Source organism: Microtus pennsylvanicus, chromosome 9 (assembly GCF_037038515.1).
Source record: "Microtus pennsylvanicus isolate mMicPen1 chromosome 9, mMicPen1.hap1, whole genome shotgun sequence".
NCBI lineage: Eukaryota > Metazoa > Chordata > Mammalia > Rodentia > Cricetidae > Microtus > Microtus pennsylvanicus.
Genome location: NC_134587.1, coordinates 42519564 through 42545919, shown reverse-complemented (window position 1 = coordinate 42545919; position 26356 = coordinate 42519564). Strand labels below are relative to the sequence as shown.

Genomic DNA, 26356 nt, shown 5'->3' with positions numbered 1-26356 from the left:
CTCGCAGCTGGGGCTTCTGGAGGCCCTGAGTGAGCAGAGGAAGATGGCCCTGCAGGATCCACCAGTCAGCCCCTGGAGCCCCAGGTGGGCCTTGCTCATTCCAGCTCAGCATCAGAGTCATTCATAATTTACCAGTGTGTGTGTCTCCACTGTTGATGTTCCATGAAGCCCCCGTGGTGTGAATCTAGGGGTCTGTTTGAAGACCAAGCTGGCAGAGAAGGTAAGTGTACAGTCATTCCTTCTTCCACACAGCCCCCTCCTCAGGTGACTGACACCATGGTCCTCACGGCTCTGGCACTTGCCAGGTTTGGCATGATAAAGATCTTGCACCAGCCCCAGACTGGTGTTGCTCTGAGAATGGAGTGAGAACATGGATTCCCCTTTCTTCTGCCCTGCCAGCTGCTTTCTCTCTTCTGTAAACAAGACTCCTGGGCCCGGACTCCAGGACCCCCCAAGCCAGTAGGTGTCCTCTCAAAGGAAGTTCTCTGCCCACCCTCTCAGCCAGGGACAATCTTGGCCCCAACAACCAGTTCATAAAAGCTGCTTCTTCAATGGCGCAACCAGACACAGCTCGGTGCTCCAAGGGAATAGGATAGGGCTTCTGTCTGTGTCCTCATTCCCTCCTCACCTCCTAGTCCCAGGCACATAACAGGAGCTCAATAAATATTCATCGAAGAAACGAAATTTGCAAGACATTTAAGAGAAACACGGCTCGAGTCTGCGCTGCCGCCAGACTTCGTTTCTTCCCTGACTCCTGATGGTTGTTAAACCAGGAAGCGTAGCATCGTTATCCCTCCGTCACCTGTCTGACAGCATGCTCCAAAGGGCCCTGACAGCTACAAGTCCTTCCTGGCTTGTGCATGCTGAGACCCTGCAGTCTCTGGTCTCGTCCACTTCTGGCTGGGGGATTAGTTTGCCAGAGAGACTGGAACACAGGAGACCTGGATTTGGTCCCTCTGCTGAGGGACTCACAGTCGGGTGGGAGGAAGCTGGTCGGCTTTGTTTGATGTCCTGGAAAGGTCAGAGGAGGAAGAGGACCAGACCAGCTCTCTATTGTCTCAATTACCAACTAGATAGGCTCTAGAGTCACCGAGGAGACAAGCCTCAGCGTGCACCTGTGAGGAGTGATCCAGATAGGTTCATTGAGGAGGGAAGACTCACCCTAAAAGTGAGTGACATTATTCCCTGGGCTTGGGTCCTGGATGGGCATTTGTCTGCCTGCTTCCTGACTGAGGATACCGTGACCAGCTGCCTCAGACTCTGGATGCTGTGACATTCCCCACCAAGGAAGACTGTCACCTGGAACTGAGAGCTGGAACAAGCCCTTGCTCTCTTAAGTGGCTTTTGTCTGGGTGTTTTATGAGAGTATCAAGAAAAATAATTAATATTAACATAAAAATAATGAATATGCCTGAAGGGGGCAGAGGTGAGTCCTGGGTCCTGGGGCTCTTCCTTGGCGATTCTGGGGTTTGCAGAGAACAGAGGGAACCCCTGGAGCCGTGTGAAGATGGGCACATTTTCCAGTACCTGCAGCTATCCTCACCTGCTGCAGGAAGATAGGCCACTTTCCAGGGCAGAGCAGGAGCCACACAAGGAAGCTTGTCTGTTTCCCTCTGAGCCCAGACAGAATAAATAGACATAAGAAAAAACTAGGGATCCAGACAGTCAAAAACAAGAACATTCCAGGTTACAGATGACATAGTCTCCCTAAAATATTTATTAATAACCCTTAGAACAAACAGGAGATTCATCGGTACAGCCCGGACAAGGTCAGTACATAAGCATCCTTCGTGTTTCACTAAACTGGCATGGTGGCACTCACTTTTGATCCCAGCCCAAGGGAAACAGAGGCAAGAGGAGCTCTGTGAGCTCAAGGCCAGTTCAGTCTTCAGTCTACACAGTGAGTTTCAGGCCATCCAGGTCTATGCAGTGAGACCCTATCTCAAAAAGACCAAAACCAAAAAACAAACAACAACAACAAAAAACATCTTAGTCAATTGTTTTCTCTGTATGCACTTGTAACACTCCAAAAACAAAATTGAAAAGAAAAAAAAATAATTCCAATATGTTAACAGCACAAAGAACAAGATAATTACGGTGCCAGACTTATAAATTCTGAAATACTGTTCACAGAGACTACGCCTTGGTCACAGAAAGACGCTTCCGCACCGCCAGCAGGATAACTTAGGGCTTTTAAAATGACAGTGTACTCTCAGTGTCTCCACAGAGTCAGTGCAATACCTCTCAGAGCCCTAGATGGAGTGCCTTTTTATATCTGGGTGAAATAAAGAAACCGTGGCTGGTGAGATGGCGGCAGGTAAAGGCACTTGCTGTCAAGCCTCAGGGTTTGACTTGATCTGGGGCCCCACATGATGCGAGCAGAGAACTAACTCCTGAAAGGCGTCCTCTGACCTCCGCCACATGCAAGTCCTGGCCTGCGTGTGTACGTGTGTATGTGTGTGCATGTGCATACACACACGAAATAAAAATGTAATGTCTTTTTTAAAAGAAGTAGGTAAACAGATTCTCAGGCTCTTATGGATCTGAAGAACAAGAGCAAAGTTGGACGCTCGCTCCTTTGATTTCAAAGCCAGTGGTCACGCTACCACAAAGCCAGTGTGAATGGCCATCTGGACAACACGTGGGTCAGCAGAACCGAGACAGAGAGCGTGCAGATGCTATGGTTGGATATAAACCTCCTCCTCAGGATGCTGAACGTTCCATCCCTGCCTGATAATGCTATTTTGGAAGGTTCTGGACACTTTAGAAGGTGGGAATCCAGCTGAAGGAAGCAGGCCACTGTCTCTGCCCCTTCTTGCCCTTCCCCTTTCTGGCCACTGTGAGGTGAGCTCTCTTGCTCCTCCACATTTTCTCTGCCATGATGCGCTAAACTCAGCGACACCGAGCCCGAATCGACCCTCCCCATTTCCGTTGTTCCTGTGGGTACTGTGGTCGTAACAGCACAGCAGTTCCACACACGCAGACACCCACCTTTATGGTCAAGTGGTCTTCAGTTAGGAGGACAACACCAAAGGGAAAATATTGCTGGGACAACTGAATATTAAAAAATTATTCATAGGTAAAAATTAAAATAAGGTCAGTGAGATGGTTCAGTGGGCAAAAGGTGTCGTGAAATATTAATTTAAGGTGTGTTACATTTGTTTATGTTGTGGAACATTTGCTTAATGATGCAAAGATGTGTTGCATTCTTTTATGTTGCATTTGTTTAACTCTGACACTGTGTTACTTTGCCTGTCTAAAACACCTGATTGGTCTAATCAAGAGTTGAATCGTGGGGGAGGGCGGGGGAAAAAAAGAGTTGAATCACCAATAGCTAGGCAGGAGAGGGATAGGCAGGGCTGCCAGGCAGAGAGTGTAAATAGAAGAAGAGGAGGAGAAGAGCAAGAAAAGGAGGAGGAGGATGCCAGGGACCAGTCACACAGCCAGGCATGGAATAAGAAGAAGGAAAAAATATACAGAAATAGATAAAGGTAAAAAGCACAGAGGCAAAGGTAGACGAGATAATTTAATTTAAGAAAAGCTAGCTAGAAACAAGCCAAACAAAGGCTAGGCATTCTTAAGAAAAAAAATAAGTTTCCATGTATTTATTTGGGAGCTGGGCAGTGGCCCCCAGAGAGTAAAGAGTAAAGAAAAAACCAATTACATAAAGGTGTTTGCTGCCAGCCCTGACAACCCGAGTTCAATCCCCAGGACACATGCAGCGGAAGGAGAAGTGACTCCTGAACGTTCTCTTCTGACCTCCACCTGCAAGTCACGGCACAAGCACACAGACACACACGCGCGCAAATCAATAAATAAATGTAATAAAACTTTTAAAAACTCAAAATGAATCAAACCCCTGAGTGTGGTCCTGGGGTGAGATGCCAGTAGTGCTTGCTATGTGAACATGAGGATTTGAAGTTAGAGCCTCTGTATTCACATCAAAATCCAGGCATAGAACCAACCCTGTTGACCGAGGTGCGGGCGAGCCAGTCCCAAAGTTGTGAGCATGGGAAAGCTATCCCCACTTCTCATCTGTATGGTGGCAGCATGGGCAGAGGAGAGACGCCCTCCTTCCCCCACCATCAATGCCTGAGGCAGGTGGGAGCTCTGTCCCTGCCTCCCATCAACTGCAGCACTCAGAAGAGTGGTCCCTACACATTGCCTGGGCAACACAGTAGAGCTGGCCCTGGAGATGTAGCTGTGGGAGGACCGACCCTGAGGATGGGAAAGCCAGAGAACCGGCCCCCGCTCCTTGCTCATCCCTGCACGGGGTGAACCAGTCAGGATAATGCAGGAGAGCTCACCCTGGTGGCGGAGACAGGGGAGAGCTAGCAGGCTGACCAACCCTGCAACTACCCAGCCCCAGAACCAGGATTATGTGTTGGCTCACCCCAACATCCATCCAATCTGTGATCTGCTGGAGCAAGTTGGGGGATTAGTCCTGTGGACCCTGGACCGCAGGATCTCTGTAACATAGGGCAGCAACAGGAAGTCCAGGAAGAGTCCCAGTGTGGATGGTGTAGCAGAGACCAGGGGCCTCAAACCAGACCAATGATTCTTTTTGATAAATGCCTGTATGTAAATTTATATGAATAAAGGGGTTCATTGTGTGACTCACTGTGTCACACTGTGGCTTCCATGATGAGATTTTCCCCTTCTTCCTTTTTTTCATCCCCCCCTTTTTTCTTAAATTTTATTTTGGGGTGGGGTGGGAGATGGGTGGGATCAGTAGGCATGATGTGAAACACAGAAAGACACAAAGACGGAAGGAAGGAAGGGAGGGAGGGAAGGAGGGAGGGAGGGAGGAAGGGAAGGAGGGAGGGAGGGATGGAGGGAAGAAACAAGGAAGGAAGGGAGGGAGGAAGGAAGCAAGGAAGGAAGGGAGGGAGGGAGGACAGGTAGAAGGAAGAAAGAAAGAAAAGAAGGAAAGCCAGGTAGAAGGAAGGAAGAAAGAAAGGAATATACAGGCTTGGTCACATGTGTCTGCAGCTCCAGTGCTGGGCATCAGGGTAGGGGAGAGACACCCTGAAAACATCAAGCTCCATGCTTAATGAAAGACCCTGTCTCAAAGGATAAGGTGGAAAGTGATAGAGCAGGCCATCCAGTGTCTGGTCTCTGTATGCACAGCTGCATGCACCTATAGCGGTGGGGTGTGTAAGGGCTAGAACTACAAATCTCTTGGGGGAAACGTAGGCATATGTCCCCATGGTCTCGGGTTAGGCAACAGATTCTCTGATGTGACATCAAAAGTGCAAGAAACAAAACAAAATAAAACCCCAAGATAAACTAAGCTTCATAAAATTAAAACCTTTTGTGTTTCAAGCAATAAGAAAGCAAGAAGACAGTGGACAGAATGAAGAAGCATCTGCAAACCCATGAGCTGACAAGGCATGTGAACCCAGAAGATATGGGAAACTCTCTACTCAATAATCAACAGACAGATAAACCAATGTTCTAAAGGAAAGAAAACTGAATAGACTCTTCTCCCAAGAAGACATGCAAATGGCCAACAAGCACATGAAAAGGTGTATGATCACATTAGCCATCAGATGTAGTTCTGAATGGTTGCAAGAAGCCTCTTATCCATCAAGGTGGCTATAAGCACAAAGACAACCAAAAAGCAATGTTGGAGAGGGGACAGGGAGGGTGGGACCTCTGAAGATGCACGGTGACAATATGAAATGGGACAGAGTGGGAGATGGGTGGCTGCTGGCAGGAGTGGAGGTGAAATCGCCATTGGACCTAGAAGGCAAGTCCAAGAGAGTCGCTCACAACCCAGCCTGAGTGTCCATAGCTGTGTTACTCATCGTAGCTAGAAAAGTACCCCCTGCCCCTGTCCCTCAACCAAATTATCAGGAGAAATGCCTATGCAGACAGAGGAACAAGAGGAACATCACTGATCACCAAAAAGAAAAAAGAAAAAGAAAGAAAAAAAGACTGTCACATGTTACAACATCCTTAAGTCTTGAAGAGTTTTGCTAAGTGGAGTCTCCAGTCTATGAAGATGAAAAGGCAGTCAGGACTCTGGGGCGGGGTAGCACTGGGAGTGCAGGTTCTCAGTTGGAGGAGGATGAAGATGCTCTCAAATTAGACTGTGCTGATGGCTGCCCAGACCCAGAATATACTAAAATGCACTGAATTGCATATTTTAAATTAGCAAACTTTATGAGATGTGAATTTTGGCTCAATAAAGCTATCAAAACAATATCAAAGACAAGAAAGACTCTACACCCCCTCATGGCCCACATCCCAAAGGCTCAGGAGAGGGTGTGTGAGCCTGGCTGTGCTGGGCAAAGCAGCTCCAGCTGCAGGACCCTGGGTGCAATTAAAGTCACACAGTAGCCCAGGTGTGGAGCAGGCCTGTGGCAAGGCTTCCGCTGTCCTTTCCTCTTTTTGTCTTACTATAATGTCAGATCTGTATGAACACAGTCATTGTAGGCACTCCCAAGATTCACTGATTGTAGACAATCTCTGTCCCTCTGGAAAGATCCCTGAAATCCTTTCCAATTGCCCCTGTCCAAGCAGTACGTTCATACCCTAATGTCTATTATCGTGACTGAATGTATGGTGTGAGCATATCATGATTTGTTTATTGATCTGCTTTTCTGTGGATGGGCATGTGGATTTGGTGATAACAGACAAAAACATAGTGCTATATAGTTTCACGGGTGGACACAGTTTGGCATTTGTCTGGGGTAGAGACATAGGCAGGAAGTGGCTAGGTGTTCCACGTACCTCCCCAGTCATGAATGGCTATGGCCGGGGACCCTCTCTTACCACCCCTGCATTTCCAGTGCTCCCTTCCACAGCCAGCACAGAAGGGTCCACCTTCTTCATTCAGTCACTCCGTGGGTTTCTCAGTGCCCAGGAGCAGCGAGAGCTGATGGAGAAGACAGTGCTGACTGTGTGCCCGATGCTCTCCTGGGAAGAGGATGTAGCAGATGGGTGTGCAGTCCGTATACAATCAACCCAAGGCACATGGGTCGTGGTTAGACCGTGATTGTAGAGGTGTCAAAGGCCGGACTACATTACTCCCTCTGAGACTTTACAGTCTCTTTCTCAGTCCTGGCCTAGGACTCTGGGATCTGCAGAATGCCATCGCTCTCTTGGAGATCTCCTTCAGCCAGCTCAGACCTAAAGAAGTACTTTGAGGGGTGGTTTGTACAACCTGTGACCCCAGGAGATGTTGAGGGATATGATGGCATATGAGAGGAAGGAAGGCCACCTCCTCTCACAGTCCGTAGCATGGTTTCACAGAGGGCGACATGGATCCATCAGAATCTGTTTCCTTCCCAAACAGCTGAGGGCAGAGACCGGAGACAATGAGTCACAGTAGCGCCCCCTTCAGGGAATTCCTGCAAAGTCCACCCCCAGCAGAAGGGAGCAGACAGAACAGAGACTGATTGAGCCCAGGACAAGACTGACTCAGGAGAACAAGACTGCCTCCTTGTTCTCACTCCTGGAATGTGTCAACCGCTCTTTCACCCTGATGTCTGCAAGAAGGCAGAGAGGGGGGCACCTGGATCTTTTAGGGGACAGAAAGGTGTGTGCTGGCCTGGGTAACTAGCTAGGCATGTCATCCGTGACCAGGGACCAGAGATGGGTTAGAGCCATCCAGACTCATGGGTGTGATGGCTATTCTTAGCTGTCAACTTTACTGAAACTGGGATTAACTAAACCACATGGCTGGGCACACCTGTGAGGGATTATTTTTTCTTAATTGGATCACTTGAAGTGGAAAGATCCACTTTTAATCCATATCTTTAGAGGTGGGAAGATACACCTTTAATCTGGGTCACACCTTCTGTTGGCAGCTTCTATAAAGGGCACGGGAGGAGGAAGCTTGCTCTCTTTGCCTGCTTGCTTTCCCTGACAAGTCCACACTTTTACTGGCATTAGAGCCTACTCCTTTGGGATTTCAGCATATACTGGTGACCAGCTGAGACATCCAGCCTCATGGACTGAAAAACTACTGGATTCTTGGTCCTTCTTGTAGTGTTAGGAGCGGCGGGCTGCTTCCCGCCACCCAGCTAGCTTTACCCAAAATAATTATACGGAAACTGTATTCTTTTAAACACTGCTTGGCCCATTAGCTCTAGCCTCTTACTGGCTAATTCTCACATCTTGATTAACCCATTTCTAATCATCTGTGTAGCACCACGAGGTGGTGACTTACTGGGAAGGATCTTAACCTGCATCCATCTTGGAGAGGAGAGCTATAGCGTCTGTTCACTTCCCTTTTTCCCAGCATTCTATTAGGTCTACTCCGCCTATCTAAATTCTGCCCTATCAGGCCAAGCAGTTTTCTTTATTAATTAACCAATGAAAGAAACAGATAGATAGAAGACCCACCTACATCACCTTCTGTGGGTAGAAAGTAATTGTTGAACTAGCTAGATAACAACCCAGACTGTAAGGCATTCTAACAAATTCATATATAGATACACATATATAGATATGTAGATATAGAGATAGATAGATGATAGATAGATAGATAGATAATAGATAGAAAATCAGATAGTGGACTAGCCTCTGCCTCTCCATAGATGGGACCCCCTAGTGAGTTGATGATCCTGGCATGGAGCACCCCAGGCATTCCAGGCATCCTAGGCTGAAGTTATTTGGGGAAAAGGCCAGCCTCAGTTTCTGGGAAGGACTTCATTGCAACTACTCTCCTAGCAGTGATAGGACAGGCAGGCATGGCCTCCTGCCATTACTCCTGTGGCACACGGTGGAGGATGCTCCAGGTACTCTGTTCTCAACCAGAAGAGAGACTCACAACAGCTCTGTGTGACTCAGAACTGGACTGGATGCTTCTGGAGAGCCACAGGGCACCAAGAATCCTCACTAGATCTGGAGATGCCCCTTCCATCTCTGAGCAGTGGGTTTGGGTTTATCTAAGACTTCCTTGTGTTACTCAAAGGTCTACGTATATTGTCTGTCCCTCGGATCCAGATGGAGGGAAGCCTGGGGCTGGAGCTCAGCCTTCAGATGTGGATGGGGTTGGCCCCAGTCCAATGACTCAATGAAGTTTTCCATGGAAGCTCAGTTTCTCCTCAGTGTGACTGGCAGGTTGACTGGCCCTAGATGAGGAGAACCTGCCAGAAGGTAGAGCTACACAGGAGTTTAGGCAAAGGCCTCTAGCGGTGGCCAGGAAGGTGGATGTGATCTGCCAAGCATCCATGAAAGAAGAGATGCGAGTCACAGGGAAGCACCTCCCCTCCGTGTGAGGTCCCAGCCAGAGGCTGACTCGGTGGCTTTCAGATGTCCACAGACAGGCGGAGAGAGCCTCTGTAACGTCTATGGTTGTTCGTCTCGGTAGCTCTTGGTTTCCTTTTTCTCTGTGTTGTGTTTTTCCAGCCTTACCATGACAAGCTATGTGGTATTTGTAATCAGGAAGGCTGAGCTCATCTTGGTGCTCAGAGCCACTCAGCTCATCAGAACTCACTCTCCCTGAAGTTCCTGTCTCTGGCTCTTCGGACATGTTCTGAGATTTAGCTCATCACCCCCACTTACAGGTGAGAGATGAGGTACAGGGCAAGAAAGTAGCTTCAGATCAGATGTCTCATAACTAAAAATACATTTCTTGGGTGCACATTGCCTCGGTGTGAGGGTGGCTAACTGCATCCAGTGGTTCTGACAAAGGGTTGAGGCCACACAATGTGTATGCGACAAGGTCAAGCGTGCTCTGAGGGAGAAGGGCATCCTGGTGGATGCTGTGCCAGAGAGAGGCTCCAAGAAACCTGTCTGTGGACTTCAATGGGCCCCTCTGAACTCCAGGGGTTGAGCTGTCTAGGAACACACTGTCCAATAGCATTGCCTGCCAAGGTCAGGTCTGGGGACACTGGGAGCCGGTGGTAGGGATGGGGTTCACTCTGAGCACCACAGGGTGAGGTGAACTGCCTGATGCGGACATGCAGGGGAATACATGCGTGGGCAGTCAATGGGCTGACACGCTGGACCAAGCCTCTGGTGGAAGCGAAGCTAGCTGGGTAATCCTAGCAGCCAGCCTCATAAAAGAAAGGTTTAGCTTCAAGGAAGGCAAACAAAACCAGAGGGATGGAGCTGGATAAGCAGGGCTTTAGGGGGCTGAGGTTGGGAGGGACAGGGCGGGATGGTCAAACAGCTCTGTACTGAGTCTCCAAGGCCAACAGACACTTGGATTCTGATGCTGGTGTCCAGCATCAGGACATAGGATCCAGGGCACAGTCCACTTAAAGAACAGAGGTCTCTACAGACGATGATGAAGCAGCCCTGGCAGGCCAGTTTGGAATAGCTGGAGGGGTTCTTCATGATACTAAGAACTTTCTAGAGTTTTCCAAGGGAGTCTCCATCCTGGTGGTACTGCCTGAAAAGACCCCAGGTTAGTGAGTTTGGGCTGGGTGTGTCATTTGAATATAAGAACCCTGCCGTGTCTGAGGCAGCAGCCAGGTCTGTGCTTGGAGCCCTAGCTCCCTTCCTCCTCATCTGAACATTGGGGGCTGACTGGCATGTTACAGCTCCCACACACATACACACACTAAATAAATATAAATGAAAATAAAATAAAATGGGGCAAATTAAGCACACTTATGGATAACAAATGTGGGATTTGTCACCAGAAGAACTGCATTTTGACAAACAGCTATATGCGGGGCTAGAGAGGTAGCTTCAAGTTTGGGAACTTGGGTTGTGCAATGATGAGGACAAGCGCAGGATTTGGGTTCTAGCACCCGTGTAACAAGCTATATAAATCATGAATGCATGTAACTCCAGCTCCCAGGGATCCAATGCCGTCTTCTGTCCTCGGTAAGCACCTGCATACACAGGTTCATATACTCATGCACGCACATGCATATACATGCATGCATATACATGCATGCACACATTAATAATCAACTAAAGTGTGTATCTATGATAAAGGTGACTCCCACCCCTGCCGTGCCCACAGCTGCTGAGGAGAACTCTGTGGGGCTGCTGTCTTTGTGATTTTCTAGGCACATTCTCCTTGTGGTGAGCATTGGGATTCACTCTGGCCTGAGAGTCTTTAGCTCCTGGGCCATGCCTCCTGCAACCATACTGGTGCCTCCATGCCATGAAGGGCGCCCTGTAGGTATGAGGCATGTAGTATGATCATGACTGAGGCCCTTCCACGGCATCAATGAATGCTCATTGTTTTCATATTGGCCATAGCCTTCGGGTTGCCGCTACTGGTGAGTAGACCCCTTGTCCCCTAAACTTGGTCTTGCTCATTTAGAGCTGTAGTCTGTATTAACACCTCATTTTATTATGATTTGCATCTCTCTGATAGATACAATTTTTATAAGTAAATTGAACCTTTTCTTTCTTTCTTTCTTTTTACAAATATGAGGGTGTTTTTAGAAGTCTAAATTATTTGGAGCCTTTCACCAAATGCATTGAAATCAATTTCATGAGACAGTTGCTCAAATCTCATGCTTTCTTTGTTTTGTTCAATGCTGCCTTTCGAACTCAGTGCCTGTGCATGCTGGTCAAGGGCTCTACCACCAAGCTCCATCTCCAGCCCAAATACTAGTTTTCACTGACCTGCTGCGGGTATTTTTACTGTTATTATTAGATTGTGCTGTTTGGTTTCTGTTGCTGTTATTGGGTTATTTTTTTGAGATAGGGGCTCATGTATCGAAGATGGGCTTCAAACCTGAGATGGCCTTGAACTTCTGATCTTTCTGCCTCCATCCCCTGAACGCTAGGATTAGAGTGTGCACCACCACATCCAGGTTGTGCAATTCTGGAAATCAAATCCAGCACTTGCATGTTAGTCAAGTACCCAACAAACTGAGGTGTGTCCCTAGTCCTGCTTTGTTTTGTTTTGTTTCTAATAGGATGTTGTGGGCAGGGTAATATGTCCTCTGCTAAAGATTTTTTTGCCTGATGCCCAGAACCTGTAAACAGTTTCAGGGAGCAACTTGACTATGTGATTTCTCGAGACCTGTGGGGCAGGTCTAAGCTGACCATATCTAAGTACAGTTAGAAATGGAGACCCATTCCAGGTGATGAACAGCAGTAGATCAGATTGAAACACTGCTGCTGGCTCGGAAGCTGGACAAAGAAACGATGGCCCAGGAAGTTAGGGTACCCAGGAAGCTGGAGGGGGTGGGAGTCAGACTCTATGCCAGGCATCAGGAGGAAAGCGCACCAGTGTCTTGACTTTGGCCGGCTGGACCTCCACAAGTCTTATTATCTTGGGAACTGTGGGTAACAGATCCTGTTCTTTTAAGCCACTAAATGTGTGGGTGACAATTGAAGCAGAGGCGTGGGGCTAAACGTGAGTTTGTAGAGAGATTCTATTCTCCTGGGTCCTTGTTTCCTTCCTTTGTGCCTGATAAGCAGATGGGCTCGTTTGAATGAAGCAGGGCATACCACTGAGATCGTCCTCCTGTTCAGACTTCCTGAGTCCCATGGAGACACTAGCCCTAGTGTGTGAGGAGTACCTCTCCTCGACCCCAGAAACCCCCTCAATTAGAACTGAGGTTCTGGAGACGAGATGTGCCCTGGGTGATCAGGCCCCTCTTCATCTTCCCCAGTACTGCCAGCCCTGTGATCAGCGCTCCCCATATCTGCAATTCATGCGAAGCTACTGTCTCACAGAAACATTTGCATAACAAGAAAGGGTTCTGCATGTTCCCAACCTCTTATGAATGTTTTCTAGCTCTACATGACTTTTTAATGGTCATGTTAATTGCTGTCAGTGAGCTATAAGGGGACACGGGGCTGGGATGGGGACAGGGCACTTATGATAATAGCAAAGCTGGGGGTCAGAGGCAGATGACCCTAGAGAAGCAGACATTGGTCGTTTCCTCCACATTTATAAATGGACTTTGCAACTCTTCCTGACTGTCAAGGTCATAGACAGCTGTGTTGGACGATACAGATGCAAAGAAATACTCAAAGGTAACACGGAAAGCTCACAGGCACAAGTCTGTTGGAGAACAAGCAGTTTTTGGAAAGGCAATTTTTCTTTTGAGACGAATATGCAGGTGTGTGAGGAAGGCTGTCCTGGAGTTCACTGGCTGTATGGGCTGTGGGTAAAGGGCAGAGCTGGACAGGGTGGGCATGCTCCTTCCTTAGCTGGCGATGATGACAGAAGGACGTCCCTGTGTGGGCAGCTAGGTGAGGCGTATCTTCATCTCAGAAACCTTGTAGCTATAGTTGTACCCTCTCCATGACTTCCAATTGACACCGTCTGCGTAGCTCTTATGGGGACCCCCGAGGTAGAGGCCATTGAGGTTGGAAGCGTGACAATCCGAGTACCACCAGGCTCCGTGGAATCGCTGCGCACAGCTGGAAGAACCCTGGTCATTGTCTTGGTCTTTGGTAGAGAAGAATCGGTGGTTTTGGCCAGTCAGAGAGTCACCTGTTCAGAAAGAACATGCATCATGTAGATAGATGCTAGACATCCACTAGACAGCCCTGCCTGTGACTTGCCTATCCTCAGCTGGAGAATTCATCAGCTCAGGTCCAGGTGAGGGAGCCATCTGTGAAAGCCTTGGGAAAGAGTATAATGACAGATATGACCCCTCCTCCTGGTCCATCAAGTCCCTGTGGCCACTGTCGTCGCTCTCCCACAACACTCTCTGTTCCCTCAGGGATCCTTTGAATTGCACCACTGGTACCAGCTCTCTCCCCACTGCAGGCTGCAGCTCTCTCTAGGACTTCTTTTAACTCCCCTCTTGCCCTGGCTGTCTCTCAGAAGACACCTAATGGCCCCGTGTCTCCAGGATTCACCCTGTTCCGCCTCCATGCTGGGCCTGCAGCTTGCAGGGGCCCTCTGTTGCGTCCCTCTGATGCGTCCCCACCTGGGACCAGTGCTCCCTGCTTGTTTTCTTTCCTAAAAGTCCCAGGTGAGATGGGGCAAAGCGGGTGCATAAATTTTAGACCTGTCACCTTCGAAGTTCCTCAGAGAGTGGCCTGCCCCACTTAGCTGTGGGTTTCGCAGTTAAATAGGTCTGGTCACGCCCCACAGCTCCCTGAGACACATTGGGAATTTCGCCACTCCCTTGTACCCAGCCGGGCACTTACTTCGTGGGATGCACTTCCCAAACCACAGGGCCAGGGTCCTTTGGGAAAAGCTGCTGTGGTTCAGATGAACTGTCCCCCCCCCACAAACTGTGTGTGTTGAAGGTTCAATCGGGGCAAGCAGTGTTTGGGGTTCTGGTGACTGGATTAAGAGAGCTGCGACATTATCAGTGAGTTAGTCACTGATAGATTCCCAGTAGCCCTTAGGGAGATGGTGACTCTGGGAAGTCAGGGTCACTAGAGACATGCCTTTGAGGGGTGTTCTCTTTCAGTCTATCTCTTTGCTTTCCATTGACCCTAAAATGAGAGGCTTTGTTCTATCAGAAGCTTCCACCATGATGTTCCTCCTCACCTTTGGTCCACAGTAAAGGGTCTGACTAACTCAGTGTCCCAAAGGTGCTCTTTCTATGGGAAAATGGGGCTTTATGACCCCATTTTCCCATAGAAAGACCATCTCCTGACTCTATCAGGTATGGTAGTCAGTGGTCCCCACTCACTCTGCATTTTCCCATAGAATGACCATCTCCTGAATCTATCAGGTATGGTAGTCAGTGGTCCCCACTCACTCTGCAGTGGAGCAGGGTGGGGCCCTTAGTCTGGGCTATTGGGCAGTCTTGGGAGTGCTATCAGACTGCTTCTATGGTCCTCACCTGGCATAAAGATGCAGATATTAGTGTTTTTCAGATGGCAACCCTAGCCTCAGAGCCATAGACTCATCAGCTCAAGGCTACCAGGGGGAGACAAAAAGCGGGCCCCTTTCCTCCCAGACTGGTTCAGAAGCCCCCATCCCAAGCCTCTTCCCAAGCTGCTCACCAGCACCACCTCCAGCAAAATTTCCCAGGACAAGCTTGTATTTCTCGGCCTCTCCCTGGATCCGGAAGGAGCTATACTTGGCAAACTCGTGATTGCCCTCAAAGTCTGTAAGGTCGACTCGCAGCTCACTGGTTCCTGCAGGAAGTGGAGGGGGGAGTGTGAAGAGTCAACCTTTGAACTTGAACACTAGGCAGGCCTGGGGAATTCACCTGGGTAGGTACCAACATCTTTTGGCCTGGGTGGGGGCACCATTTCTAGGCACCCTCCCTTCTGTTCTCCAGGCAGTACCTGAAAACCCACTGGCAGTGTTCCCTTGGCATGACCTGGCATGTTTCAGTCTGTGAATTCTCCCAGAGGGCTCTGCCCTCAAATGCAGTAGCCTGAACCTGAATGTGAAGGTTTCTTTTCTTTCTTTCTATTTTTTCCCTTCAAAAGTTGGATACACAGGAGCAGACACAATAAGGTGTCCTGGCAGTGAGTAGGAGACAAAGGCGACGTGGTTTTCATTGGATCACAGGACAGACAATGTGCGGGTGTGATGTACCACAGTGGGGCCAGAAGGGCTTTGGGGAGCCTACTCTCTGTGGCAAGGGGGACTTCAACAGGACCCAGAGACAGGTGTTCTGGATGAATTAACAGCTAGATTTGCGAAGGGATGTCCCCAAGACTACCTGCACACCTCTTCCGTTGTTTTCTGAGATGTTAGTAGCCCGCAGCTAGAGAGAGTCCTATCCCCTGACACCCTCTGGAAGGTCCCAGCAGCGATTTCATGCCCTGGGGTGTTGTTAATGTGCCCTCTAACCACCTGGGGCTCTTCTGCCCCCTGGTCCAGCACTCAGGGTCTCAAGGTTACCCAACCTGACTGGCACTGCCTACCCTGCATGGTCAGGGCGTGGATGTTGTCATTCCCCAGCCAGAACTCCCCCAGCTGACTGCCGAAGCCCTGCTTGTAAGAGGCCCAGTCCCGAAAGAAGTCCACAGAGCCGTCGAGCCTCCTCTGGAAGACCTGGGACAGATACACAGAAGTCAAGGAGGCAGGCAAACTTCCCACAACATGGCAGACCAAGTCTCAGAACAGAGCAGGAACCTGTGATCCCCAGAACACTGGGGAACTAGTGCTGTATGCATGCCATCGCAAACCCCACACAATCAAGTACATGGCAGCTAAGAGAGTAGGCAACGTGCCCCAAGCCACAGAGCAGGAAATGGAGTGTGCTGGCTCCATCTGGTCCTCCCCTTCAACATGGGCTCCCCTGCACAGGTCACCAGCCAGCATTCTCAATTCTTTGTTGTCAGAGAAGAAAGGGCTCCCTCTGAGGCACAACAGGACAGAGAAGCCCACAGGTCTCATTTCCTGTTTGCCACAGAACTTGGGTTCTGACAGTTCTGTGCCTGAAGGCTAGCCCAATACTCACAGTCCAGCCTCCACCATCAGTCTCCATGTCACACAGCACAGTCAGGGGCCTGCAATCTGACAGGTAGATGGTATACCAGCCAGTAAGAAAGTGGCCCCGGGTGAGCAATTCCTTGCAGGCCCGAGGTCCTGTGGAGGGAAGCAGGAAATGAAGGTGGGACTGGAACCCAGGTATGCTCAGAGAAGGTAGGCAACAAGCCCAACATCATACGGCAGGGGCCCAGAAGGGGAGGCAGGGACAGAGAATATCTCCATGGGGACAGAGTAGATGATGTGGTCACCTGTAGCACATGACTGAGATAGCCCGGTGTCTCCTGTGAGGGGAGAGAAGCGACCTGGTTGTAAGTGTGTGGTCATCAGCTTCATCCCCATTGACCCCTAAGTCCCCACAAATGCATGAGCTGGGTAATTCCAGGACTCGCCTAGGTCCTCCTCTTGAGGTACATGGTCCAGCTGCCTGGCTTTTCCTCTGCAGCTGTGGTAAGTACTGTCCTTGACAACACCCTTGTTGAGGCCTTGGGTATCAATGGGAGTAGATAACCCCCTTCTTGTTCCCAGCATGCTTAGACTATACTCTGCCAGAGTGTCTAACCAGGAGGCCTTGTGGGTGAGGGATGTCCATGGCATTCAGAACTAAGGTAGCTCCCTCTCAATCATAAAGAAAACATGAGGTTCTGTCTTAGAGTTTAATAATTTTTTTAAAAAAATAATAAGTAAGCATCAATTAGAAAAAATTCAATTCAGTTTTGCTAATCACCCAGCTAGACCACAAGTAGGTGCTAGGATGTGAGCCCTCAGGGTTTGACTGTCCTAGTGCCCGCCTGCCACCTACTCTACCCACTGAGCCCCTCCCTCTCCCTGGGAATGGCTGAGCATGGCAGACCTCACTCTGCACAGAGCTGTGGACTCCCGCAAGACCTAACACATGGACTCACCTTTCTCTCCACGTGCTCCCTTTTCTCCTTGGTTTCCTGGGGAAGCAGAAAACAAGATGCTAGCACCCAGAGCATCTGATCGATCAGGAGACTCACCAAAGGGGCTAGTTACCTAAGGCAGGCACCGCTTAGGGCCAGCTGGGGAATTGGAGTCAGCAAGAGTGGGGGCAGGCAACCCCTGTTTATGACAGGGAAGGGACACTGAGGCTTGGGGTAGGGCAGGCTCCCTTCCCATCTCTTTCTCCAACCCCCATGTTCTTCGTGGACAGACTGAGGTGACTTTTTAACACCTCTCGGCTGTCTGCCAAGCTGTCTGTTACCTTTAGGCCCCATCAGTCCTTCCTTCCCAGGCTGTCCAGGGAGGCCGTTGTCTCCTGAAAATTCAAATGTACTTTCTGAGCAAATCATCCACCATTGTCTCCATGGACAGTCTTTGCCTAGGTGGCAAAATCCTGACCCTGTCATACTGACCTTAGTGACCTTCGGGACTATAGTCAGGCTCGCTGTGGAGGATGCAGAGGGTGGTATAATCTAACACATGGCTGGGGAGGGTGCATTGGTGGGTTGGGCACTGGGGCCTCGGGTAGACTCCCTTCCCATCTCTTTCTCAAACCCCCATGTCTTTATGGCAGATCGAGGTACCTATTAATGCCCCTTGGCTGTCTGCCAGGCTGTTACCTTTGGGCCCCATCGGTCCTGCCTTCCCAGGATGTCCAGGGAGGCCGTTCTCTCCTGCAAATCCAAATATACTTTCTGAGTAAAGTATCCGCCATCATTCCCATGGACAGTCTTTGCTTAGATGGAAAACTCCTGACCCTGTCATGATGGCCTTAGCGACCTTTGGGGCTATAGCCAGGCTCACTATGGAGGGTACAGAGGATGGTATAGCCTAACCCGTGGCTCGGGAAGGAGCAGAGGTAGTCTGGGTACTGGGGCCTCGGGCAGGCTCTCAGTAAGCTCTCAATTATTCCTTTGTCCAACCTGAGTGACCCAGGCCTGGGCCACAGCGACCTCACAGGGGAAGACAGAGACAGGGAATGTGTCTTCAGAGATGCTGTCCTGCTAGGTCTCCACAAGGAGAGGGCAGATCTTCCTCACAGAGTGTCCACGTAGAAAGCCGTGGCTGCGTCGTGCCCAACGACCCTGTGCTATATAGTTTTTATGTTGGTTTGACACAAATTAGAGTCATTTGGAAAGAGAATAACAACTGAGGAAATGTCCCTACCAGACTGGCCTGAAGGCAAGCCTATGGGGGCATTTTCTTGATTAGCGATTGATGTGGTAGGCCCAGTTCACTGTGATGGTATTATTCCTGAACTGGTGGTGCTGGAGCCAAGAAGACAGGCTGAGAAAGTTTTGAGGAATGAGCCAGTAAGCAACATTTCTTCATGGCCTCTGCGTCACCCGCTGCCTCCAGGTTCCCGTCTTAAATTCCTGCCCTGACTTCCCTGGATAACAGACTGCAGGCTGTGAGATGAAATAAACCCTTTCCTTCCCGAACTGCTTTTAGTCGTGGTGTTCTATGACAGCCATAGAAACCCAGCTAAGATGCTTCCTGGCTCAATGGAAGCTATGAGGCAGTCACAAGGTCCTCCTTGCAGGTTCTGATAGCGGGAATCACACTGGCCCCCAGCACAGCCCTGCTGGTGTCTGCAGCAGCTTGAGGATGCCAGGCTCCCATCGTCACCTGATGGACAAAGTGGACTTGTTCATCCTCTACAGATGGACATGTGCATCAGGAGAATCAAGTTCACTGCGGGGACACTGCGGCAGGCCCGCTAACCCTACAGAGCACCCAGGAACACTAGTTCCCGCTTGACTCCAATCAGCAATGCACATTGGTAGCATCTTAGTTATAAGAAAGTGGGGCCCATGGGCTGGAGAGATGGCTCAGTGGTTAAGAGCATCGCCTGCTCTTCCAAAGGTCCTGAGTTCAATTCCCAGCAACCACATGGTGGCTCACAACCATCTGTAATGAGGTCTGGTGCCCTCTTCTGGCCTGTAGACATACACACAGACAGAATATTGTATACATAATAAATAAATAAATATTTAAAAAAAAAAAGAAAGTTGGGCCCAAAGCAAGAGGTCAACAGCCCTTCCCCATTGCTGGCTGTCCCATTCTGGTCGTGGGATAATCTCTTCCCCAATGTCCCTCAGCAAAGTTCTGGGAACAGAAATCCCCTCCCCTAGTGGGACCACAGAGGCGAGCAAGCAAGTAAGATTTGACTTGGGGCCACCCACATCAGCTCTAAGCCTGGCATCTTCTAGTGGTATCAGAAGTGTCTGTGTTTGTCCTCTCCCCAGAGGATCATCAGCAGGGTCCACCTGGGGAACGTTCAGACATGGGGCTCACCCAGGCAGCTCTGCTGCTGAACCCCAGTGTACATCGGAGTCTGACTTTGGAAACATGGGTACCACCACTGTCTCCCACTAGGGGAGAACAAGTGTGCTCAAGGTCTCCACAGGCACTAAGGTAGTGGTTCTGGGCTCTAGGGACTGTATTCTGAAGCAGACCCCAGATGGAGGATGCCCCACTCTCTCAGGAGGTCAACTCAGGGAGGAGCTGGTCCCTTTTGAGACTTTCTTCTGTCACTTGGGGCAGGTGGGGAAGAAAGTGATAGCCCAGCTTGCAGGTGAGGATGCCAAAGTGCCTATTGCCTAGATGTCTTCTAGTGATCAAGTGAAGGAAACATAGGTAGGAGACCAGGAGGCACCTAAGATGGTCCAGGGAAACCCTCCTGGATCTTCCCAGACAGGATAGACCTAGTTTCTGTCATTTACCATTGTGCCAAAGGTACCCAGTGCTCAGTGCAAGACCCAGAGTCAGAGAGGACCTGAGGTGGTCATCCAAGTTCAGAAGACCAGACTCAGGGCCCCTCCCCCATTTCTGTACCTTCCATACAACCCCCTTTTCCAGAACACACCTCTATCTCCTTTGGCACCAGCTTCTCCCTTGGGTCCCAGGGCTCCAGGCAACCCAGGGCAACCTCGAAGGATGGTGAGTTTGTTGGAGCCCTCCAGATCCAGGACTTTCACTTCTGCAGAACAGCACAAGCATCAATTAGTTTAGCTTGGGCCACCTGCCCTGAGGGCGACTGCCAGCTCAGCCACATCAGATGTGGGTAGATGGCTACAGCCAGAATCCCCAGCCTCCTCTGCAGAAATGGGGCAGAAGTCAGATTCCTTTGATGGCAACTAGGTCCGTCCTTGTCCCGGGAAGCTGGGCAGGTGAAAGAGGAATTCAGGATACAGCTCTATGGTTTGAGTAGAGGAAGCCTGCTCAAGAATGAGTCCTCCAGTTACCAGTGCTGTGGTCCTTTGACAGATCACCTAAGACCCCTGAGACTCTGTCCCCTCAGCCCCCAAGTGGTTGTAGGAACTGGAGAGATAGCTCAGCTGTTAAGAGCATAGTTCTTAGCAAGGTGGTGGTAGCACACGCCTTTAATCCCAGCACTTGGGAAGCAGAGGCAGGTGGATCTCTGTGAGTTCAAGGCCAGCCTGGTCTACAAGAGCTAGTTCTAGGACAGGCTCCAAAGCTACAGAGAAACCCTGTCTCGATAAAACAAAAACAAACACAAACAAACAAACAAAAAGTACCGTTCTTTCAGAGGACCCAGGTTTGATTCCCCATGCCCACATGACAGCTCACAACTGCCTGTAACTCCAGTTCCAGAGGATCTTCTGGTATCTGCAGGCACAAGCCTGCAAGTGTCACACAGACGAGCTTACAGATAAAACACCCATACACATTTAAATATACGGTTTCCCTAAAGAATAGGGGTGTGGCAGGGACTCACTAAGAGAATGACTTTGGAAAACTAAAATCTTGCCATCATTCTGGCATTTAGAGACAACTTCGTGAATGGTTACTGTTTCTAAAAAAAAATAAGAATCTATCTTGCTAAGAAATTCAATCAACATAAGATTGTCTCTCAGTCTTGAGGATTAACCATGGAATGACTGGGCTAGAAGAGGTCTTCTGGGGAGGGGGTATGCATGCCTCAAGGCGCAGCTGGCACCCAACAGAAGTTGCTACATTTTTGAAAATATTGTTCAACTGTGGAATTGCAGAGTACACACCCTTGTAGAACTCTTGAGTTATCAGAGAAGGGCGGGTCTTTGGTGTGTTTCTTGCCAAACTTTTTTTCTTCTTTTGAGGTTATAATTCCATTTTTCCCTTCCCTTTCCTCCCTCCAAAACCCTCCTACATACTTCTCCCCTCCCTGCTCTCCTTCAAATCCATGGTCTCTTCCTTTCCACTAATTGTTATTGTATGCATATCTGTGTGTTTGTACACATGTATTCCTGACTATGACTGAGTCCATCTGATGTCACTGGTGTGTATGTTTACAGGGATGACCGTTCGGCACTGGACAGTCATTTAGTGTGCTCTTCAGTGGGGAGGACCATCTCTCCTGCTCCCATCATCCCTCAGTTGCCTGTAGTTCTCTGTGTAGGGTTGAACCCCTGTAGGCTTTTCCTGTCTGGTTTCCCTGCTGGCTCTTTTCCCTGGACTGGGCTGTGCCTTGCTGTCTGAGTCCCTTCTCTAATCATGTCATCACCTAGGACAGCTGTCCTGTGCCTGGGAACAATGTCCCCAGGGTGGACAGAGCCAATCAGGGATATTCCCGACCCCAAGTCCTTGCCTATATGTACCATATGAGACTATAGTGTACATTTTTACCAACGTTACCAAGGTGTGTGTCAGCCACCAGATTAGAGGCTCCTAGCATTTCTCTCTGAACTCCCTAAGAAGGTAGAAAACATCAGTGTCATCTTCTCCTGTGAAGCTCCTGAGGTTGGACTGCAGGCCTCGGGGTCAGCAGTCCCAGGCTATAAAATCTCCACCTGACCTGGTGCTGGTCACTTCCAGTCTGTCTTCAGAGGGTGACACTGAGCTGGCAGGAGCTTCTCAGAAGAGGTGAGCACCAGGACACTAAGTAATTACCTGCATTCAGGAGCTTAGAGTCCATCTTACCTGGGCAGGTGTCAGCAGCATGAGTGAGCAGGCCTTTGATGAACAGGGTCACGATGAAGAGGGCAGCAGTGTCCAGGGCCATGGTAACTGATCAGCTCCCAGTCTTCTCTATAGCTTTGCAGAGGCACCCCACTCTTATAAAGCAGGAGCCCCAGCTCCCCACCTTGGGCTCCAAGTGTCCCAATCCCCAGGAGATAATCACTTCCTGGAGGCCCATGGTTGCACAAGAGGCCTGAAATTGTTCCAAGGGTATGTCTGTTCTTCCAGTGAGGCCTCCCGAGGCTCACTTCCTCTGCAGAAGCATCTGAGCCCAGCCCAGGGTCACTTCTATTTGCAAAGGACCTGCCTTGCTGGCTTAAGTCAAGCATAACCCCATATACTTTTCTTGTTTCCCATAAGGCTCTAAATCATCTGTGGTTAGATAGGATTCTGGAGCCAGTCCCCAGGACAGTCAGGAGTGAGCTGGTCACTGGGGATTTGATGTGGACAGGAAAAGAAGTTCTAACCTGTGACACCCGAAGTACTCTTGTACCGCTGCCTTGTTACCGGGTACCAAGGTAGAAGAACTTGCATGACATTTACAAGTAGATCCCACAGCCTGCAAGGATCAGACACTGGACTCTATTCTGTCAGAGATCCAGTGGACCGGGGCCCACTCATCACACACACAGGTGAAGACACCTCTTGTGTCTCCACTCTGGTCTCCCTGCCTTCAGGCGAAATTCTGTGTTTTGAGTTCTGTACCCTGCAGGCTCAGCCTAAACTGACAGTGGCTCTTCAGCTGAATGATATGGATGTCTGATGATGTCAGAGGATGGGGTTTCAAGGAACAGCTATTTCCCTGGGTCACTGTGAAAAGTAGTCCAGCTGTACTGCTTGTGTCAAGGTAGACAGACGCAGGGACAGAGTTAAGAAGCCTAGGAAAATATGGGGTGTGTGCTGGAGCACCATTGCTGAGTGTGGTACGCAGTTCTAGACAGCACCATTGTACAAGTGTAAGCAGGCTTCTTTCTGAGTCTCCCAGCACCCCTGAGCCAGAGAGCACAGGGCTGAGGCCTGGCAGGCAAGCTTCATTGTGTCAACTAGTTGGTTCAGGATGAATGTTCACCTGGGGTTTGGTCAAGTCGGAGAGAGGGAGTAAGTCTTTGGACCCCCATATGCCAGCTGCCTCTGCTGGCACAACTCCTTCCACACAGTCACCAGGAGAGATGTCACCAGTACAGTCCTGTAGTGGGAAAGGCTGCTAAGATATGGCTTGTGAAGACTGTAGATGCCGTGGTTTGAAGATCAAAGGTGTTTGATTCCACTGTAGTGTTGGGAGGTGGGGCCTCTGGGGCAGTTAAGACTAGGTCAGTGTGTTGGTTACTTTGCTATTGCTGTGATACAACACCACAGCCAAGACAACGAAGAGAAGAAAGCGTTTATTTGAGGCTTATGGTTCCAGAGGTTTGGAGCCCATAATGGAAGATCAGAGGTAGCAGGTGGCAGGCAGCGGGGGCAGCAGTCAAGACTCACATCTCAAAGGGAAAATAGGAAAGCAGAGAGAGGGCACTGGAGATGGCAGGTTTAACCTCAAAGTCCTCTCCCAGTGACATACTTCCTCCAGCAAGGCCATAATCCTAATCCACCTAAGCAATTCCACCAACTGAGGACCAAATATTCAAATGCCTGAGACTATGGGGGGACATCTCACTTAAACCACACAGTAAAGTTGTCAGAGAGTAAGTTCCATAGTCAGTCCTGATGGTTCTATAGGAAGAGGGAGGACCAGGACACATACGTGTGCATATCCATACACCCACGTGTTTGCACCCATGTGTGTATGCATATACCTTCATGCAAGTGCATACACATGCATGAGCACATGTATGTGTGCGATATGTACATGTAATACACATGTATATTCACGGGTGCATGTTTATAAATAGTAATGCATGCACGCATGCACACACATGTACATAGTAATACATACATGTGTGTTCATTGGTACATGTATATATTCATGCATGCACACATGTATACATATACATATGCATAAACACTCACAAGCATTCCTGCCTTTCACCAGGGACCTGTGTCACCATTGCTAGCAAGAGAGTCATCGCCAGATGCAGACCTGGAATTTGCATGCCCAGAGCCACGAGCATAAACAAAACTCACTTATTTATGAATCATCTGTTTTGTGCTCTGTCAGTAATGTAAAAGAGACAAATATATCCAGGTTCTGCTACAGTCAAATATTTTACATTTGGCTGTATGGGAAACACTGACCTCTGGCAATGGCAATCTGGATATTCAGGACTGTCGATCCTACTGGGGACAAACAGCAAAAGGTCACAGACTTGCAACCACAACCGCTAAGTTCTGGGAACATAAATCTTGAAGAAAGAAAATAAGGCTCCCAGCTTCTTTTATTGCAGTGAGAATTTACCAAACTCAAAAGCTAACTGCACAGCTGTGCAGTGCTAAAGGTCAAAGGTCAGTGCCAAGGACTAGGAAGAGTATGTGTTTTGGATCCAGAAAGGCTCCAACCTAGAAGCAGGGTGAGCTCCCTCAGCACTGCTGCAAACTGCCTTTGAGGAGGTGTGTGCCAGGGAGAAAGCTAAGATTGAGAAACGTCTTGGGGTCTTCCCAGGTCGCTCGTGCCTGCATGATGGGCTTCACAAGATTTTTATGTATGTGTGTGTGTGTGTGTGTGTGTGTGTGTGTGTGTATTGGGGTGACAATTTACAGGAGTCAGCTCCCTTTTCCTACCTTATTTCTGAGGCAGGCCCTTTCCTGATATTTGTGCATGGTGTACTTGAGGTGAGCTGGCCCGAGCTTCTGACCAGTTCTCCCATCTCCAAAGAAGAGCTGAGGTCTCATGTGCGGCCATTCACTGCTCCCAGTGGGTAATGGAGAGCAAATTCAAGTGGTCAGGCTTGTGCAGTAAGTATTTTTGCCTGTTGAGTCGTATGCCTGGCCCTCTACAAAGTGTGTGTGTGTGTGTAAGTAAATGTCAGAAAAGGATGGGAGACAACCATGCTCGAAGGGAGGAAAAGCAACAGGTCCAAGAACCAGTAATGAGAACCCAGGACATGGAACACAGAGGTCACAGGTGCCAAAGCTACACCCTCATAGCGAATGCCTGAGAGCATCCTCTGAAACAGGAATCCAGAGTCCTCACTAAGACCAGGATCTTGGAGGACTGTGTTCATGTAAGTCTGTTCTGCATTGATGGATCAGGGTGCCCATGCCACGTGTCCCCTGAGTGAGCAACGTGTCCACTACATATATCATCAGTTATCTCTTCCAGCATACATTGGACAAGATGGACTTAAAATGTTCAGAAAAGCCATGATACTCATGAGCAGGACCAGGAGACACTGGTCTGCTCTGCCTGGCACCAAGGCATCCCTAAAACCAGCAGTAACTCAGACAGGATGCTCTTGACTTAGGGCTATGCAGTCAGACAGTAGGGCCAGCAATGGGCCCAGCAACAAAGCAGGGTGTGTCCCACCCTTTGATCTGTGCCAGTGGAGGCTCTATAGAGAAACAAGGAGTGAAAACTTTGAATAAATTCTCCAAACAACTGTCTTTGTGTATAGAAAAACAAGAAGGGAGAGTTGAATCCAATCGTACAAAATGAAATCAATGTTGGGAAAACCGTAAACCCTAACATGAATGGTAAAACCTAGTGGTGTTAGATCATATTATATGTTATCAAACAGCTTCACTGATGTCTTATATGGGATAGAAAACTGTCAGGCACAAAGTTTAGAAACTGGGGTGAACCATGGAGAACAGCATTTGTTTTTCAAACTCCACCAAGGTGTGGGGGAAGACAAACTTGAAACACGTCAATGCACGCATGGTAGAGGGCTCGCTTTGTTGTAAGAGGGCTTCCTGGGAGCCACCCTCCTCTGGAAAGTGGACCAGTAACCCCAAGAGATGCTTATAAGCATGGATGCTTCATTCCAGTAGACGCAGCAAAGCACACACAGCTCAGGTGACCGGAGCAGTACCCTTAACATCACTAGACACCAACCATCCATTCAATCTAGCACAGATTTTTTCAAAAAAGCAAACTACATAGGGTTTTGGTGAGAATGCATGAGAACTGGGGACCCTCATCCACTATCACAGAGGGTGCACATGGTATAAACACATCTGAAAGCCCCTTGGCATCATGTCCAC

The 26356-nt window shown here is 49.2% G+C and overlaps 1 protein-coding gene across 2 annotated transcripts; it reads right to left on the bottom strand.

The window, feature by feature from the left end:
- Positions 1–12811: 12811 nt before the first annotated feature.
- On the bottom strand, positions 12812–22296 carry LOC142856800 (ficolin-2). 2 transcript variants are annotated; one of them, XM_075984450.1, is made up of 10 exons: positions 22181–22296; positions 20127–20240; positions 17878–17931; positions 17520–17573; positions 17200–17235; positions 16546–16578; positions 16266–16393; positions 15727–15856; positions 14851–14985; positions 12812–13375 (listed from the first exon to the last, which is right to left on the bottom strand). In XM_075984450.1, the coding sequence occupies exons 1-10, from the start codon at positions 22260–22262 to the stop codon at positions 13128–13130; spliced, it is 1014 nt and encodes a 337-aa protein (XP_075840565.1). In that variant the 5' UTR covers positions 22263–22296; the 3' UTR covers positions 12812–13127. The 2 variants fall into 2 exon arrangements, with proteins under 2 accessions (XP_075840565.1, XP_075840566.1); XM_075984451.1 differs by lacking the exon at positions 17878–17931.
- Positions 22297–26356: the final 4060 nt, after the last annotated feature.

Excerpts from the sequence above, each read along its gene's own strand:
- LOC142856800 (XM_075984450.1), bottom strand. The coding sequence starts at position 22,262 with ATGGCCCTGGACACTGCTGCCCTCTTCATCGTGACCCTGTTCATCAAA. Across the intron at positions 16,579-17,199 it reads GGGAGCACGTGGAGAGAAAG|GAGACACCGGGCTATCTCAG; the intron begins GTGAGTCCATGT and ends CTCCCCTCACAG. Across the intron at positions 16,394-16,545 it reads ATCTCAGTCATGTGCTACAG|GACCTCGGGCCTGCAAGGAA; the intron begins GTGACCACATCA and ends TTCCCTCCACAG.